The sequence below is a fragment of the Coregonus clupeaformis genome, chromosome 21, assembly GCF_020615455.1.
Source record: "Coregonus clupeaformis isolate EN_2021a chromosome 21, ASM2061545v1, whole genome shotgun sequence".
NCBI lineage: Eukaryota > Metazoa > Chordata > Actinopteri > Salmoniformes > Salmonidae > Coregonus > Coregonus clupeaformis.
In genome coordinates, this window is record NC_059212.1 from 56912815 (window position 1) to 56928084 (window position 15270).

General features: G+C 47.5%; 1 protein-coding gene across 1 annotated transcript in view; it reads right to left on the reverse strand.

The window, feature by feature from the left end:
• Nucleotides 1–15270, reverse strand: part of LOC121535473 (neurocan core protein) — a 75644-nt gene that overhangs the window by 17245 nt on the left and 43129 nt on the right. Inside the window, exon 12 of the mRNA XM_041842581.2 lies at nt 2458–2574. Within this exon, the coding sequence (XP_041698515.1) occupies nt 2458–2574 (117 nt within the window). The remainder of the gene's footprint in view (nt 1–2457; nt 2575–15270) is intronic.

The following is a 15270-nucleotide window of genomic DNA, read 5'->3' on the forward strand; positions in this document are numbered from 1 at the left end:
AATTTGTATTTGTGGTCCTGGCAACTGGACCTTTTTTGGAACACCATTATTTTTGTCTTACTTATATTTACTGTCAGGGCCCAGGTCTGACAGAATCTGTGCAGAAGATCTAGGTGCTGCTGTAGGCCCTCCTTGGTTGGTGACAGAAGCACCAGAACATCAGCAAACAGTAGACATTTGACTTCAGATTCTAGTAGGGTGAGGCCGGGTGCTGCAGACTGTTCTAGTGCCCTCACCAATTTGTTGATATATATCCCTGTCTCACCCCACGGCCCTGTGGAAAGAAATGTGTGTGTTTTCTGCCAATCTTAACTGCACACTTGTTGTTTGTGTACATGGATTTTATAATGTCGTATGTTTTTCCCCCAACATCACTTTCCATCAATTTGTATAGCAGACCCTCAAGCCAAATTGAGTCAAAAGCTTTTTTGAAATCAACAAAGCATGAGAAGACTTTGCCTTTGTTTTGTTTTGTTTGGTTGTCAATTAGGGTGTGCAGGGTGAATACGTGGTCTGTCGTTCGGTAATTTGGTAAAAAGCCAATTTGACATTTGTTCAGTACATTGTTTTCACTGAGGAAAGGAACTTGTCTGCTGTTAATGATAATGCAGAGGATTTCCCAAGGTTGCTGTTGGGGTCAGATTTGTCTCCACTTTTGTGGATTGGGATGATCAGTCCTTGGTTCCTGTCACGCCCTGACTTATGGGACTCTTGTATGTTGAGTCAGGGTGTGGAGATCTATGTTATTATTTCTATGTTCACTTTCTAGGTTTTGTGTTTCTATGTTTGGCCGGGTGTGGTTCCCAATCAGAGGCAGCTGTCGCTCGTTGTCTCTGATTGGGGATCATACTTAAGTAGCCTGTTTGCTATCATTAGTTGTGGGATCTTGTTCCGGGTATAGGCTTGTATTGTGTTTAGCCTGAGGACTTCACGTTACGTTGTTTTGTTGTTTAGTTTGTGTGTTTATATTGGGGAAGATGCCAGAGCTAAGGATGATGTTAAAGAGTTTAAGTATAGCCAATTGGAATTTGTGGTCTGTATATTTTATAATTTCATTGAGGATACCATCAACACCACAGGCCTTTTTGGGTTGGAAGGTTTGTATTTTGTCCTGTAGTTCATTCAATGTAATTGGAGAATCCAGTGGGTTCTGGTAGTCTTTCATAGTTGATTCTAAGATTTGCATTTGATCATGTATATGTTTTTGCTGTTTGTTCTTTGTTATAGGGCCAAAAAGATTGGAGAAGTGGTTTACCCATACATCTCATTTTTGGATAGATAGCTCTTCGTGTTGTTGTTTGTTTAGTGTTTTCCAATTTTCCCAGAAGTGGTTAGAGTCTCTGTTTCTCTCTCTCTTTATCAGTCTCTCTCTCTTGTCCCTGTTTCACTCCAAGATTGTTTACTATGACCCCTTAAGTCTGTTCACACCGCACAAAAACACAACAGAGATATTTTGTTCACATTCACAAATCACAATAACAACTCCTGTATTCTCGTGAAGGTCGAGCTCTCTTGAAAAATAAAACATGTACTGTATCAAATTTCAATTGTGAAGGTTTAATGACAGTGCCAAGAAGGATTTCAGAAAATAAGATTACAGAGAATCCTGACTCAAGTCTGACTCATACCGTCTTCTTTTCTCAATTATGGATAACTGTATAACGATTAAACTCAGAACATTAATTTATACTCCAAGGATAAAAGGCACCAAACTGTGCTCTCAAAGTCACTTCAAACTAAACTATATTCTCTGTTCTGAGAGTTGATAAGGGTTTTAAAACAAAAAAAAGCCCTCATAAGAATGTTGGAGAAACGGTATCAGACAGTGCTTGCCTTGGGCAGGAGCTCACCTGAGCTGAGTACCTGCACCTCAAATGTTCTACTGATTGAGCTCCTGTTCCTCTTATAGAATATTAGCTCAAAAGTATTGTGGAGCTCCTGCACCTAAATATAAACAGTACCGGCACCCAAAATGAGTACCGGAACCTATTTCAGTCCAAGTCAAGCACTGGTGTCAGACAAATCCAATCCAGACTATTGCCCTTGTCAAGACCTTCTGAGGGCTTATGGTACATAAGACTCAGGTCTGCATGTCTGGCCAAACATAGCTTTGAATTTCCCTGTCAGGTTCTAGGCTACAAAATGTAAAGTTGTGAATCTGAGTCAGGGCTGAGCTAGACAAGTAAGCCGACCATAAGGAAGAAAGTCACTGAGATTCACACAGTTGCTATTGATTGTGAAGTACAGTAATACAAGGAAGATAGGAGGCTGACCTCTAAACCTCCAAACCATTTTCTAAAGGGTGATGGAGGGTTTGACCTTTGACCTACACCTAATTTATTTTAAGATCTCTTAGTTACACACAGATACACACACATGCATGTGTCCAGGTGCATGCATGTGTACATGTGTGTGTCTGTGTGGATGCATGTGTGTGTGTGTGTGTTGTAAACTCACCGATCTCACAGTTCTCCCCTGTGAAGCCCTGTGGGCAATAGCAGCTGTAGCCCTTGCCCTGAGGTAGACACTTCCCTTCATGTACACATGGGTTGGTCACACAGGGCTCCCCCTCACCTGATCAGAGAGAGAGAGAGAGAGAGAGAGAGAGTTTATTCATTAATTTTAGATGCATGACAGACTTGTCAGTCTCAGACAGTCACAGTCCTCAGAAAGGACCCATTGACACACCTAAATGGATGGAGATTCACTTATACAACTACAAAAGACTGGAGTCACTGCTATTATCAGACTTCACACAAGCTTATTGTCACGGTTTAAACAGCTTCTTTGAGTGAAAAATACCCCCTTTCCTTTCCTATAACTTTTGAGACTGAAGGGGAAAGGCTTTTGGTGAAAACGACTTGAGTCAAATGTAAAATAGTAGCCATAATCCGGGTCTCCTTTTGAAGGGGCTGAAGCACAGGAGAATTTAGCATATCTCCTCTATCACAAACTGAAAGAGAGGGAGGGCAGTGCAGCTGAAATGACCTTGGTAGGTTTTCTATTCTAATTTCAGCGATAAGCAAGACACCTGCTTTAGCAATCTAAGCAAAAACAGACGAGGTACAGTAACTGCCTAAGGCAGTATGGATTGCGAGCCAAACAGTATGCATATAGATCTAGTTTTTTGCTGTGCTGTTGCCAGGCATAAGGTATTGAGATATCCTTCGACTGGAGGGCAGAGCTCTTTTTTACAATAACCGTCCTCAAGTGTAAATAAACTAATCTAGTAGTTGTAGCAAATGTTGCCAAGAGCACAGACACCTCTACTACCTTCTTTATCTTGATGCAATTTACATTCCCCCGTTCCCCTGTTCCCCGTTCCCCGTTCCCCGTTCCCCATTCCCCCGGTACCCCTTCCCCCGTTCCCAGTTCCCCATTCCCCCGGTACCCCTTCCCCCGTTCCCCCTTCCCCCTTTCCCGTTCCCCCGTTCCCCCTTCCCCCGTTCCCCCGGGTACCCGTTCCCCCCTTCCCCCGCTCCCCCGGTACCCTTCCCCCGTTCCCCCCCTTCCCCCGTTCCCGCTTCCCCGTTCCCCCATTCCCCGGTTTCCCCGGTACCCCTTCCCCCCTTCCCCCGCTCCCCGGTACCCCTTCCCCGTTCCCCTGTCCCCGGGTACCCCTTCCCCCTTCCCCCGTTCCCCCATTCCCCGTTCCCCCGGTACCCCTTCCCCGGTACCCCTTCCCCCTCCTCCCGTTCCCGTTCCCCCCTCCCGGTACCCCTCCCCGTTCCCCCCTTCCCCCCGTTCCCCACTTCCCCCTCTTTCCTCGTTTCCCCATTCCCCCCTTCCCCCATTCCCCCTTCCCCCGTTCCCCCTTCCTCACTCTGTTTCTCTTCCTCTCAGCTGTATAAAGACACATAGCGTACACAACATGGATGCATGAATACACACTCACACACCCATGCACGTACACATACACAAACACACACACACACACACACACACACCACCTCTACCTCCACCTAAAATGACTGCGCCATGAAGTTCATGCATCTCTCTCCCTCTCTCTCTGCAGATCAGTGCTTCATTGACCTCTGCTATGGACTGACATGGAAGTGTAGAGTAACCACAGTGCTGTGCTGAGTTTGATGCTGCTACTTGGCTACAGGGCCAGATACACAAAACACTTCTTACACAAAAACTTAAGAAGCAATTCCTCAACAATATCTTAAGATTTTATGATTTTCTTTCGAACTTCTCAAATATCTTCTTACAAATCTTCTTAAGATGTTTGTTGCTAGGAAACCATTTTAGGTAGCTATCTAGCTAGCAAGGGCAATCATGTTAGCATATTTCTTACTGAGATTACTGTTCTAAAACATGTTCTTGGGTTTAAAATAATCAACACTGAAATTTTCAGATGAAGTTTATGAGTGAATTAAACATGTTCAATTGCTTTCATGAGCTTTTTCTCTCACTGCCCTGAGTTTAAGACAAGGGTTTAGCTATCCAATAACTTTATTTTCAAGAATCTCATTTCTTCTTCACTTTTTGCTTAAGGAGAAACATAAGAAACAGCACCAGAACATTTCCAATAACCTTTTTGAGGAATAGCAACTTTGCTTAACTTTCTTCTTCAAATCAAATCAAATTGTATTTGCCACATGCGCCGAATACAACAGGTGTAGACATTACCATGAAATGCTTACTTACAGCCCTTAACCAACAATGCATTTTTTCCTTAATAAAAAAGTAAAATAAAACAACAACAACAAAAAAGTGTTGAGAAAAAAAGAGAAGAAGTAAAATAAAATAACAGTAGGGAGGCTATATACAGGGGGGTACCGGTGCAGAGTCAATGTGCGGGGGCACCGGCTAGTTGAGGTAGTTGAGGTAATATGTACATGTGGGTAGAGTTAAAGTGACTATGCATAAATAATTAACAGAGTAGCAGCAGCGTAAAAAGATGGGGTGGGGGTGCAAATAGTCCGGGTAGCCATGATTAGCTGTTCAGGAGTCTTATGGCTTGGGGGTAGAAGCTGTTGAGAAGCATTTTGGACCTAGACTTGGCGCTACGGTACCGCTTGCCGTGCGGTAGCAGAGAGAACAGTCTATGACTAGGGTGGCTGGAGTCTTTGACAATTTTGAGGGCCTTCCTCTGACACCGCCTGGTATAGAGGTCCTGGATGGCAGGAAGCTTGGCCCCAGTGATGTACTGGGCCGTACGCACTACCCTCTGTAGTGCCTTGCGGTCGGAGGCCGAGCAGTTGCCATACCAGGCGGTGATGCAACCAGTCAGAATGCTCTCGATGGTGCAGCTGTAGAACTTTTTGAGGATCTGAGGACCCATGCCAAATCTTTTAAGTCTCCTGAGGGGGAATAGGCTTTGTCGTGCCCTCTTCACGACTGTCTTGGTGTGTTTGGACCATGATAATTTGTTGGTGATGTGGACACCAAGGAACTTGAAGCTCTCAACCTGTTCCACTACAGCCCCGTCAATGAGAATTGGGGCGTGCTCAGTCCTATTTTATTTCCTGTAGTCCACAATCATCTCCTTTGTCTTGGTCACGTTGAGGGAGAGGTTGTTATCCTGGCACCACACGGCCATGTCTCTGACCTCCTCCCTATAGGCTGTCTCACCGTTGTCGGTGATCAGGCCTACCACTGTTGTGTCGTCGGCAAACTTAATGATGGTGTTGGAGTCGTGCCTGGCCATGCAGTCATGGGTGAACAGGGAGTACAGGACGGGACTGAGCACGCACCCTTGAGGGGCCCCTGTGTTGAGGATCAGCGTGGCAGATGTGTTGTTACCTACCCTTACCACCAGGGGGCGGCCCGTCAGGAAGTCCAGGATCCAGTTGCAGAGGGAGGTGTTTAGTCCCAGGATCCTTAGCTTAGTGATGAGCTTTGAGGGCACTATGGTGTTGAACGCTGAGCTGTAGTCAATGAATACCAGGACCAGGACACTAAGAACAGGCAACCAACCACACTGGGACCAGGACACTAAGGACAAGCAAACCAACCACACTGGGACCAGGACACTAAGGACAGGCAACCAACCACACTGGGACCAGGACACTAAGGACAGGCAACCAACCACACTGGGACCAGGACACTAAGGACAGGCAACCAACCACACTGGGACCAGGACACTAAGGACAGGCAACCAACTACACTGGGACCAGGACACTAAGGACAGGCAACCAACCACACTGGGACCAGGACACTAAGAACAGGCAACTAACCACACTGGGACCAGGACACTAAGAACAGGCAACTAACCACACTGGGACCAGGACACTAAGGACAGGCAACCAACCACACTGGAGCCAGGACACTAAGAACAGGCAACCAACCACAATGGGACCAGGACACTAAGAACAGGCAACCAACCACACTGGGTACAGGACAATAAGGATAAGCAATCAACCACACTGGGACAGTAAGAGTTTGCTCACCATTGATTAATCATTCCTCCCACATTTGTAAATGTTAGTAAGCTAGTTATTCACACATTTGCTAGTTATGCAAACTGTAAATGCCTTATAAATTGTTTATTACCTGCACATTATTATAAAGTGTTACCGGAACACAGTCCCACAGTGCCTTGGGGATAGAGTGGTGATAGGAGTTGAGTTGTAGAACCAAGTATAGCTTTGTAGTAAACAGTCATGTTCTGCATAAACACCATTCTGGAGTAGTGGTAATGGTATGGGGCTCACCATAACTATTACCCAAAGCTACTACATTAAGATCTATTTTCATGTTTCTTCTGAAGGACTACTATCCTCAGACCCAAACTTCAACCACCTATCACCTTCCTGCCTGTCTCTGTTGTCATGGTTACCATATGGAAAGCGATCCCAGGCTCGATCTGCAGCGGCTATAGAGGGCAATCCATTTTCATCTTATCTCATTATATCTGAGGCTAAATAGCTTGTTTCTCTCGTATTAAACTGCTGATATGAATTACGATATGACATAATCATGATATATTGGAAGGTGTGTGTGTGTGTGTGTGTGTGTGTGTGTATTTACCCAGCACACACAAGGATAAAAATCAATTCCCAGGCTATGATTATCCTGCAGGCTGATTCTGTCTTCAAAACTGCAGACGTCTCTGACTGTCTGACATCCTCACAATAATCATCATGTTGGCTATTCTATTACAGTTGTAGACGGATAAACAAAACATCTAACAAGAGTAGTATTTTTGGCCTATGAACAAAGTCATTGCTATCTTCTCTGTCCGGCTCCTAAGCTCATCACTAAGCTAAGGATCCTGGGACTAAACACCTCCCTCTGCAACTGGATCCTGGACTTCCTGACGGGCCGCCCCCAGGTGGTAAGCGTAGGTAACAACACATCTGCCACGCTGATCCTCAACACGGGGGCCGCTCAGGGGTGCTTGCTCAGTCCCCTCCTGTACTCCCTGTTCACCCATGACTGCATGGCCAGGCACGACTCCAACACCATCATTAAGTTTGCAGACGACACAACAGTGGTAGGCCTGATCACAGACAACGATGAGACAGCCTATAGGGAGGAGGTCAGAGACCTGGTCGTGTGGTGCCAGGATAACAACCTCGCCCTCAACGTGACCAAGACAAAGGAGATGATTGTGGACTACAGGGAAAAAAAGAGGACTGAGCACGCCCCATTCTCATCCACGGGGCTGTAGTGGAACAGGTTGAGAGCTTCAAGTTCCTTGGTGTCCACATCACCAACAAATTATCATGGTCCAAACACACCAAGACAGTCGTGAAGAGGGCACGACAAAGCCTATTCCCCCTCAGGAGACTTAAAAGATTTGGCATGGGTCCTCAGATCCTCAACAAGTTCTACAGCTGCACCATTGAGAGCATCCTGACTGGTTGCATCACCGCCTGGTATGGCAACTGCTCGGCCTCCGACCGCAAGGCACTACAGAGGGTAGTGCGTACGGCCCAGTACATCACTGGGGCCAAGCTTCCTGCCATCCAGGACCTCTATACCAGGCGGTGTCAGAGGAAGGCCCTCAAAATTGTCAAAGATTCCAGCCACCCTAGTCATAGACTGTTCTCTCTGCTACCGCACGGCAAGCGGTACCGGAGCGCCAGTCTAGGTCCAAAATAATTCTCAATAGCTTCTACCCCCAAGCCATAAGACTCCTGAACAGCTAATCATGGCTACCCGGACTATTTGCACCCCCACCCCATCTTTTTACGCTGCTGCTACTCTGTTAATTATTTATGCATAGTCACTTTAACTCTACCCACATGTACATATTACCTCAACTAGCCGGTGCCCCCGCACATTGACTCTGCAACGGTACCCCCCTGTATATAGCCTCCCTACTGTTATTTTATTTTACTTCTGCTCTTTTTTTCTCAACACTTTTTTGTTGTTGTTGTTTTATTTTACTTTTTTATTAAGAAATAAATGCATTATTGGTTAAGGGCTGTAAGTAAGCATTTCACGGTAATGTCTACACCTGTTGTATTCGGCGCATGTGGCAAATAAAATTTGATTTGATTTTTTGATTTGCTATGCTTTGGATTATACATCTCTTTCTGTCTTTCATAGCAATTGACCCCCACTGTTGGGAGCCTTTATGATAGCCAGAGGATCATTAAAGTGTGTGTGTGTGTGTGTGTGTGTGTGTGTGTGTGTGTGTGTGTGTGTGTGTGTGTGTGTGTGTGTTTGTGTGTGAGTGTGTGTGACAAATAAACCTGCTGTGTCTGGTCGTTCATTAAAGTGGAGCAGAGAAATCAATAGGCCAGAGAATGAGCTGACAGGCTGTCACTTCACCCTGCACCTGGACCTATGCACCATCACACCAACAGACCATCACACCAATAGACAAACACACCAACCCACCAACAGACAAACAGACCAACACACCAACACACTAACACACCAACAGACAAACACACCAACACACCAACACACCAACATACCAACACACCAACAGACAAACACACCAACAGACAAACACACCAACACACCAACACACAAACACACCAACACACCAACACACCAACAGACCAACAAACAAACTGTCACGAATTCAGTCGAGGCTGCTACTCCTCCTTGCTCGGGCAGGCTTCGGCGTTCGTCGTCACCGGAGTACTAGCTGCCACCGATCTATGTTTCTGTGTTCTACTTGTTTTGTCTTTATTGCATACACCTGGTTCCAATGTACATTAATTTGTTTCCCTATTTTACCCTCTGGTTCTCTCATGGTGTTGTGCGTGATTGTTCATTGTTTTGCTGTCTTTCTTGTGAGCTGGTATTTTTTTCTTCCCTGTGTGGAAGATATGCTCTGTTACTTTTGTTTAGTAAAGTACGTCATTTACTAAGTTCTGTGTCCTGCGCCTGACTCCGTCCTACCGCTACACACTGACGCATGACACAAACACACCAACAGACCAACACACCAACAGACCAACACATCAACACACCAACAGACCAACACACCAACAGACCAACACACCAACAGACCAACACACCAACAGACCAACAGACCTACACACCAACAGACCAACACACCAACACACTAACAGTCAGGCACATCCATTCCTCCAGGATCAGTGGAGGAACGCATGGCAGCACTCGACCATGCTACAGACTCTCGGCACAGCCATGGATCGAGTACTACAGTTGATGGAGAGATGGGAGAGAGGGGGTTTTCCTACACCTCCTCCCACTACAAATCCCCCCACATCGCTGTCTACTCCTTCACCACCTGGATCCAGTGGGATTCGGCTCTCGCTCCCGAGGGCATATGACGGAACAGCGGCCGGGTGCCAGGGGTTCCTGCTCCAGGTGGAGCTTTACCTGGCAACCATCCACCCGGCTCCCTCGGGATACGAGAGAGTGTCCGCCCTCATCTCCTGTCTGTTGGGGAAAGCGCTCGAGTGGGCCAACGCTGAGTGGGGAGGTATAGACGCAGCATCGGTGCGCTATGAGGATTTCACCCGCCGCTTCCGGGCGGTATTTTTTTGTTGAAATTTGTTTTTTAAGTATTATTTGTTTTTGTCGGTTTTTTTGGGTGGGGGGGTAGATCAGCTTAATATTGCAGATAGATTGTAACTTCCATCAATGTAATTGTCTGCATCACTTCCAATCCCCCATGTTTTTTATATATATATTCCCCTTTATTACTTTCCAACCCCGCCACCCTTTCCCTACTTGGGGTAAACTAGTGAACAACAATGCTTAGGCCTCTACTTCCAGCTTATACTTACTATCTACATTTTATGGACACAGTCGATTTTACAATAATTATATATATATATTTTTTTTTCTCCTGAACTTCTTCTACTCTCAACCTCTCCGATCATTTTCATGATGTCCATCCGGTTTGCTTCTATATGCCATATCTTTCTAACTGTGCTCTTTCCCAAAAGCTCCCAACATACAACCTATATACTTATTATTCCGGGCGGTATTTGATCATCCACCGGAGGGGAGAGCGGCGGGGGAACGGTTGTTCCACCTCAGACAGGGGAGGAGGAGCGCACAGGACTTCGCACTGGACTTCAGGACCTTGGCAGCCAGTGCGGGATGGAATGAGAGGGCCCTGATCGACCATTACAGATGCAGCCTACGGGAGGACGTTCGTCGAGAGCTGGCCTGCAGGGACACCACCCTCAACCTGGACCAGCTGGTGGACTTATCTATACGGCTGGATAACCTGTTTGCCACCCGCGGACGTCCAGATCAGGGTCCGTCCATCTCCCAGCACTTCCGACCCTACACCTATGGAGCTCGGAGGTGCTGATTTAAGGGTTAGCGGAAGGGGGGCTGTTTCCTGCACCAACTGTGGCCGCAGAGGACACACTGCTGGTCGGTGCTGGAAAGGGTCCTCCGGGAGTCGAGGCAACAGGCAGGGCACTAGTAGACCACCCCAGGTGAGTAGGCACCCGACTCACCCAGAGCTCCCTGTTGCGCATGTGTATTAATGTAGAATTTCCTGAGTTTTCCCCGCATTCCCAGCATAAGGCGCTCGTAGATTCAGGCGCAGCTGGGAATTGTATGGACAGTTTATTTGCACATAGATTAGGGATCCCTATTGTTCCTGTTGATGTGCCCTTCCCTATCCATGCCTTAGATAGTCACCCTTTAGGGTCAGGCCTGATTAGGGACGTCACAGCTCCACTCTGGATGAAAACGCAGGAGGGTCATGAGGAGAGAATTAGCCTCTTCCTGATTGATTCTCCTGCGTTTCCAGTGGTGTTGGGGCTTCCCTGGTTAGCCTCTCATGACCCCAATATTTTGTGGCAACCGAGGGCTCTCAAGGGATGGTCTCGTCAGTGCTCGGGGAGGTGTGTAGGTGTTTCCGTAGGTGCAACTATGGTGGAGAGTCCAAACCAGGTCTCCACTATGCACATTCCTCCCGAATATGCCGATTTGGCTCTCGCCTTCTGTAAAAGGAAGGCGACTCAATTACCACCCCATCGACAGAGGGATTGTGCGATAAATCTCCGGGAGGGCGCTGCACTTCCTCGGAGTCGCGTGTATCCTCTGTCACAGGAAGAGACGGCGGCTATGGAAACATATGTCTCCGAATCTCTGGGACAGGGATACATTCGGCCTTCCACTTCCCCTGCCTCCTCTAGTTTATTTTTTGTGAAGAAGAAAGATGGAGGCTTACGCCCGTGCATTGACTATTGAGGTCTCAATCAGATAACGGTGAAGTACAGTTATCCAATACCTCTCATTGCTAGTATGACGTAGTCATTGCACGGGGCGCACATCTTCACCAAATTAGATCTCAGGAGTGCGTACAACCTGGTGCGTATCCGGGAAGGGGTTGAGTGGAAGACGGCATTTAGTACCACCTCTGGGCACTATGAGTACCTCGTCATGCCGTACGGGTTGATGAATGCTCCCTCAGTCTTCCAATCCTTTTCGATGAGATTTTCAGAGACCTGCACGGACAGGGTGTATTGGTGTATATAGATGATATTCTAATATACTCTGCTACACAAGCCGAGCATGTGTCCCTGGTGCGCAGGGTGCTTGGTTGACTGTTGGAACATGACCTGTACGTCAAGGCTGAGAAATGCCTGTTCTTTCAACAGTCCATCTCCTTTTTAGGCTACCGCATGTCCGCGTCAGGGGTGGAGATGGAGAATGACCGCATTTCAGCCGTGCGTAATTGGCCGACTGGAAGATATGCTCTGTTACTTTTGTTTAGTAAAGTACGTTGTTCACTAAGTTCTGTGTCCTGCGCCTGACTCCGTCCTACCGCTACACACTGACGCATGACACAAACACACCAACAGACCAACACACCAACAGACCAACACATCAACACACCAACACACCAACAGACAAACACATCAACACACCAAAACACCAACAGACCAACAGACCAACACACCAACAGACAAACACATCAACACACCAACAGACCAACAGACCAACAGACCAACACATCAACACACCAACACACCAACAGACAAACACATCAACACACCAACAGACCAACAGACCAACAGACCAACACACCAACAGACAAACACATCAACACACCAACAGACCAACACACCAAAAGACCAACAGACCAACAGACCAACAGACCAACAGACCAACACACCAACACACCAACAGACCAACAGACCAAAAGACCAACAGACCAACAGACCAACAGACCAACAGACCAACACACCAACACACCAACAGACCAACAGACCAACACACCAACACACCAACACACCAACAGACCAACACACAAAGAGACCAACAGACCAACAGACCAACAGACCAACAGACCAACACACCAACACACCAACACACCAACAGACCAACACACCAACTATGGATGATTTTCAAGTACATATGTTGTAGAATTAAACACCTATATGCCTTAAAATGTTTATGGATTGAGAACCAGTTGAGTCATGCCACTAATAAGATACAGTGGCCCCACTTAGAGAAGTGCAAGTAGCCCTCGTGAGCAGCCAACATGTGATACTGAAAGATGCTATTGATTCACATAGGGAGGGGTAACCATCAGTTGTATCAATGTGTCTGTATAAAAAGGAGCACTCCGGTTCAGGACAAGCAGTTGTTGTTCCATGGAGCAAGCTCGGCTTTTGTTTTGCAATAAAGTCTAATTCTTGAATTCACAAGCTCCGGTGTCTTGAGAGATATTTTTGAGTTGATTATCTATTAGTCAAATATTTCTACCACGACATAATAGACCAACACACCAACAGACCAACACACCAACAGACCAACACACCAACACACCAACACACCAACAGACCAACAGACCAACAGACCAACACACCAACACACCAACACACCATCTCTTTCATGCCAATAAAGCCCTTTGAATTTAATTGAAAGAGAGAGATAGAAAGAGAGGAGGTAAAAGGTTGAGTGAGAGAGACAGGAAGAGGTTGAGAGAGAGAGGAGAGAAAGAGAGGATGTGTGAGGGTGTGACAGAGATAAAAACACTACTCACTCTGCCCCTACTCAGATGGTAATGCGCCGTCGCAACCTTCGCTCTCTCTCTCCCGCTACTCTCTCCTCTTCCATCCTATCATCTCTTCCCTCTGCTCAATCCTTCTCCCCCCAATCTCCTGATTTAGCCTCCTCAACCCTCCTCTCCTCCCTTTCTGCATCCTTTGACTCTCTATGTCCCCTATCCTCCCGGCCGGCTCGGTCCTCCCCTCCAGCTCTGTGGCTTGATGACTCATTGCGAGCTCACAGAACAGGGCTCCGGGCAGCCGAGCGGAAATGGAGGAAAACTAGACTCCCTGCGGACCTGGCATCTTTTCACTCCCTCCTCTCTACATGTTCTTCATCTGTTTCTGCTGCTAAGGCCACTTTCTACCACTCTAAATTCCAAGCATCTGCCTCTAACCCTAGGAAGCTCTTTGCCACCTTCTCCTCCCTGCTGAATCCTCCTCCCCCTCCCCCTCCTCCCTCTCTGTGGATGACTTCGTCAACCATTTTGAAAAGAAGGTTGACGACATCCAATCCTCGTTTGTTAAGTCAAATGGCACTGCTGGTCCTGCTCACACTGCCCTACCCTATGCTTTGACTTCTTTCTCCCCTCTCTCTCCAGATAAAATCTTGCAACTTGTGACGGCAGGCCGCCCAACAACCTGCCCGCTTGACCATATCCCCTCCTCTCTTCTTCAGACCATCTCCAGTGACCTTCTCCCTTACCTCACCTCGCTGATCAACTCATCCTTGACCGCTGGCTATGTCCCTTCCGTCTTCAAGAGAGTGAGAGTTGCACCCCTTCTCAAAAAACCAACACTTGATCCCTCTGATGTCAACAACTACAGACCAGTATCCCTTCTTTCTTTTCTCTCAAACTATTGAGCGTGCCGTCTTTAGCCAACTCTCTTGCTATCTCTCTCAGAATGACCTTCTTGATCCAAACCAGTCAGGTTTCAAGACTGGTCATTCAACTGAGACTGCTCTTCTCTGTGTCACGGAGGCTCTCCGCACTGCTAAAGCTAACTCTCTCTCCTCTGCTCTTGTCCTTCTAGACCTGTCTGCTGCCTTTGATACTGTGAACCATCAGATCCTCCTCTCCACCCTCTCCGAGCTGGGCATCTCCGACGCGGCTCACTCTTGGATTGCGTCCTACCTGACCGGTCGCTCCTACCAAGTGGCGTGGTGAGAAGCTGTCTCCGCACCACGTGCTCTCACCACTGGTGTCCCCCAGGGCTCAGTTCTAGGCCCTCTCCTATTCTCGCTATACACCAAGTCACTTGGCTCTGTCATATCCTCACATGGCCTCTCCTATCATTGCTACGCAGACGACACACAACTAATCTTCTCCTTTCCCCCTTCTGATAACCAGGTGGCGAATCGCATCTCTGCATGTCTGGCAGACATATCAGTATGGATGACGGATCACCACCTCAAGCTAAACCTTGGCAAGACGGAGCTGCTCTTCCTCCCGGGGAAGGACTGCCCGTTCCATGATCTCGCCATCATGGTTGACAACTCCGTTGTGTCCTCCTCCCAGAGTGCGAAGAGCCTTGGTGTGACCCTGGACAACACCCTGTCGTTCTCCGCTAACATCAAGGCGGTGACCCGATCCTGTAGGTTCATGCTCTACAACATTTGGAGAGTACGACCCTGCCTTACACAGGAAGCGGCACAGGTCCTAATCCAGGCACTTGTCATCTCCCGTCTGGATTACTGCAACTCGCTGTTGGCTGGGCTCCCTGCCTGTGCCATTAAACCCCTACAACTCATCCAGAATGCCGCAGCCCGTCTGGTGTTCAACCTTCCCAAGTTCTCTCACATCACCCCGCTCCTCCGCACACTCCACTGGCTTCCAGTTGAAGCTCGCATCTGCTACAAGACCAT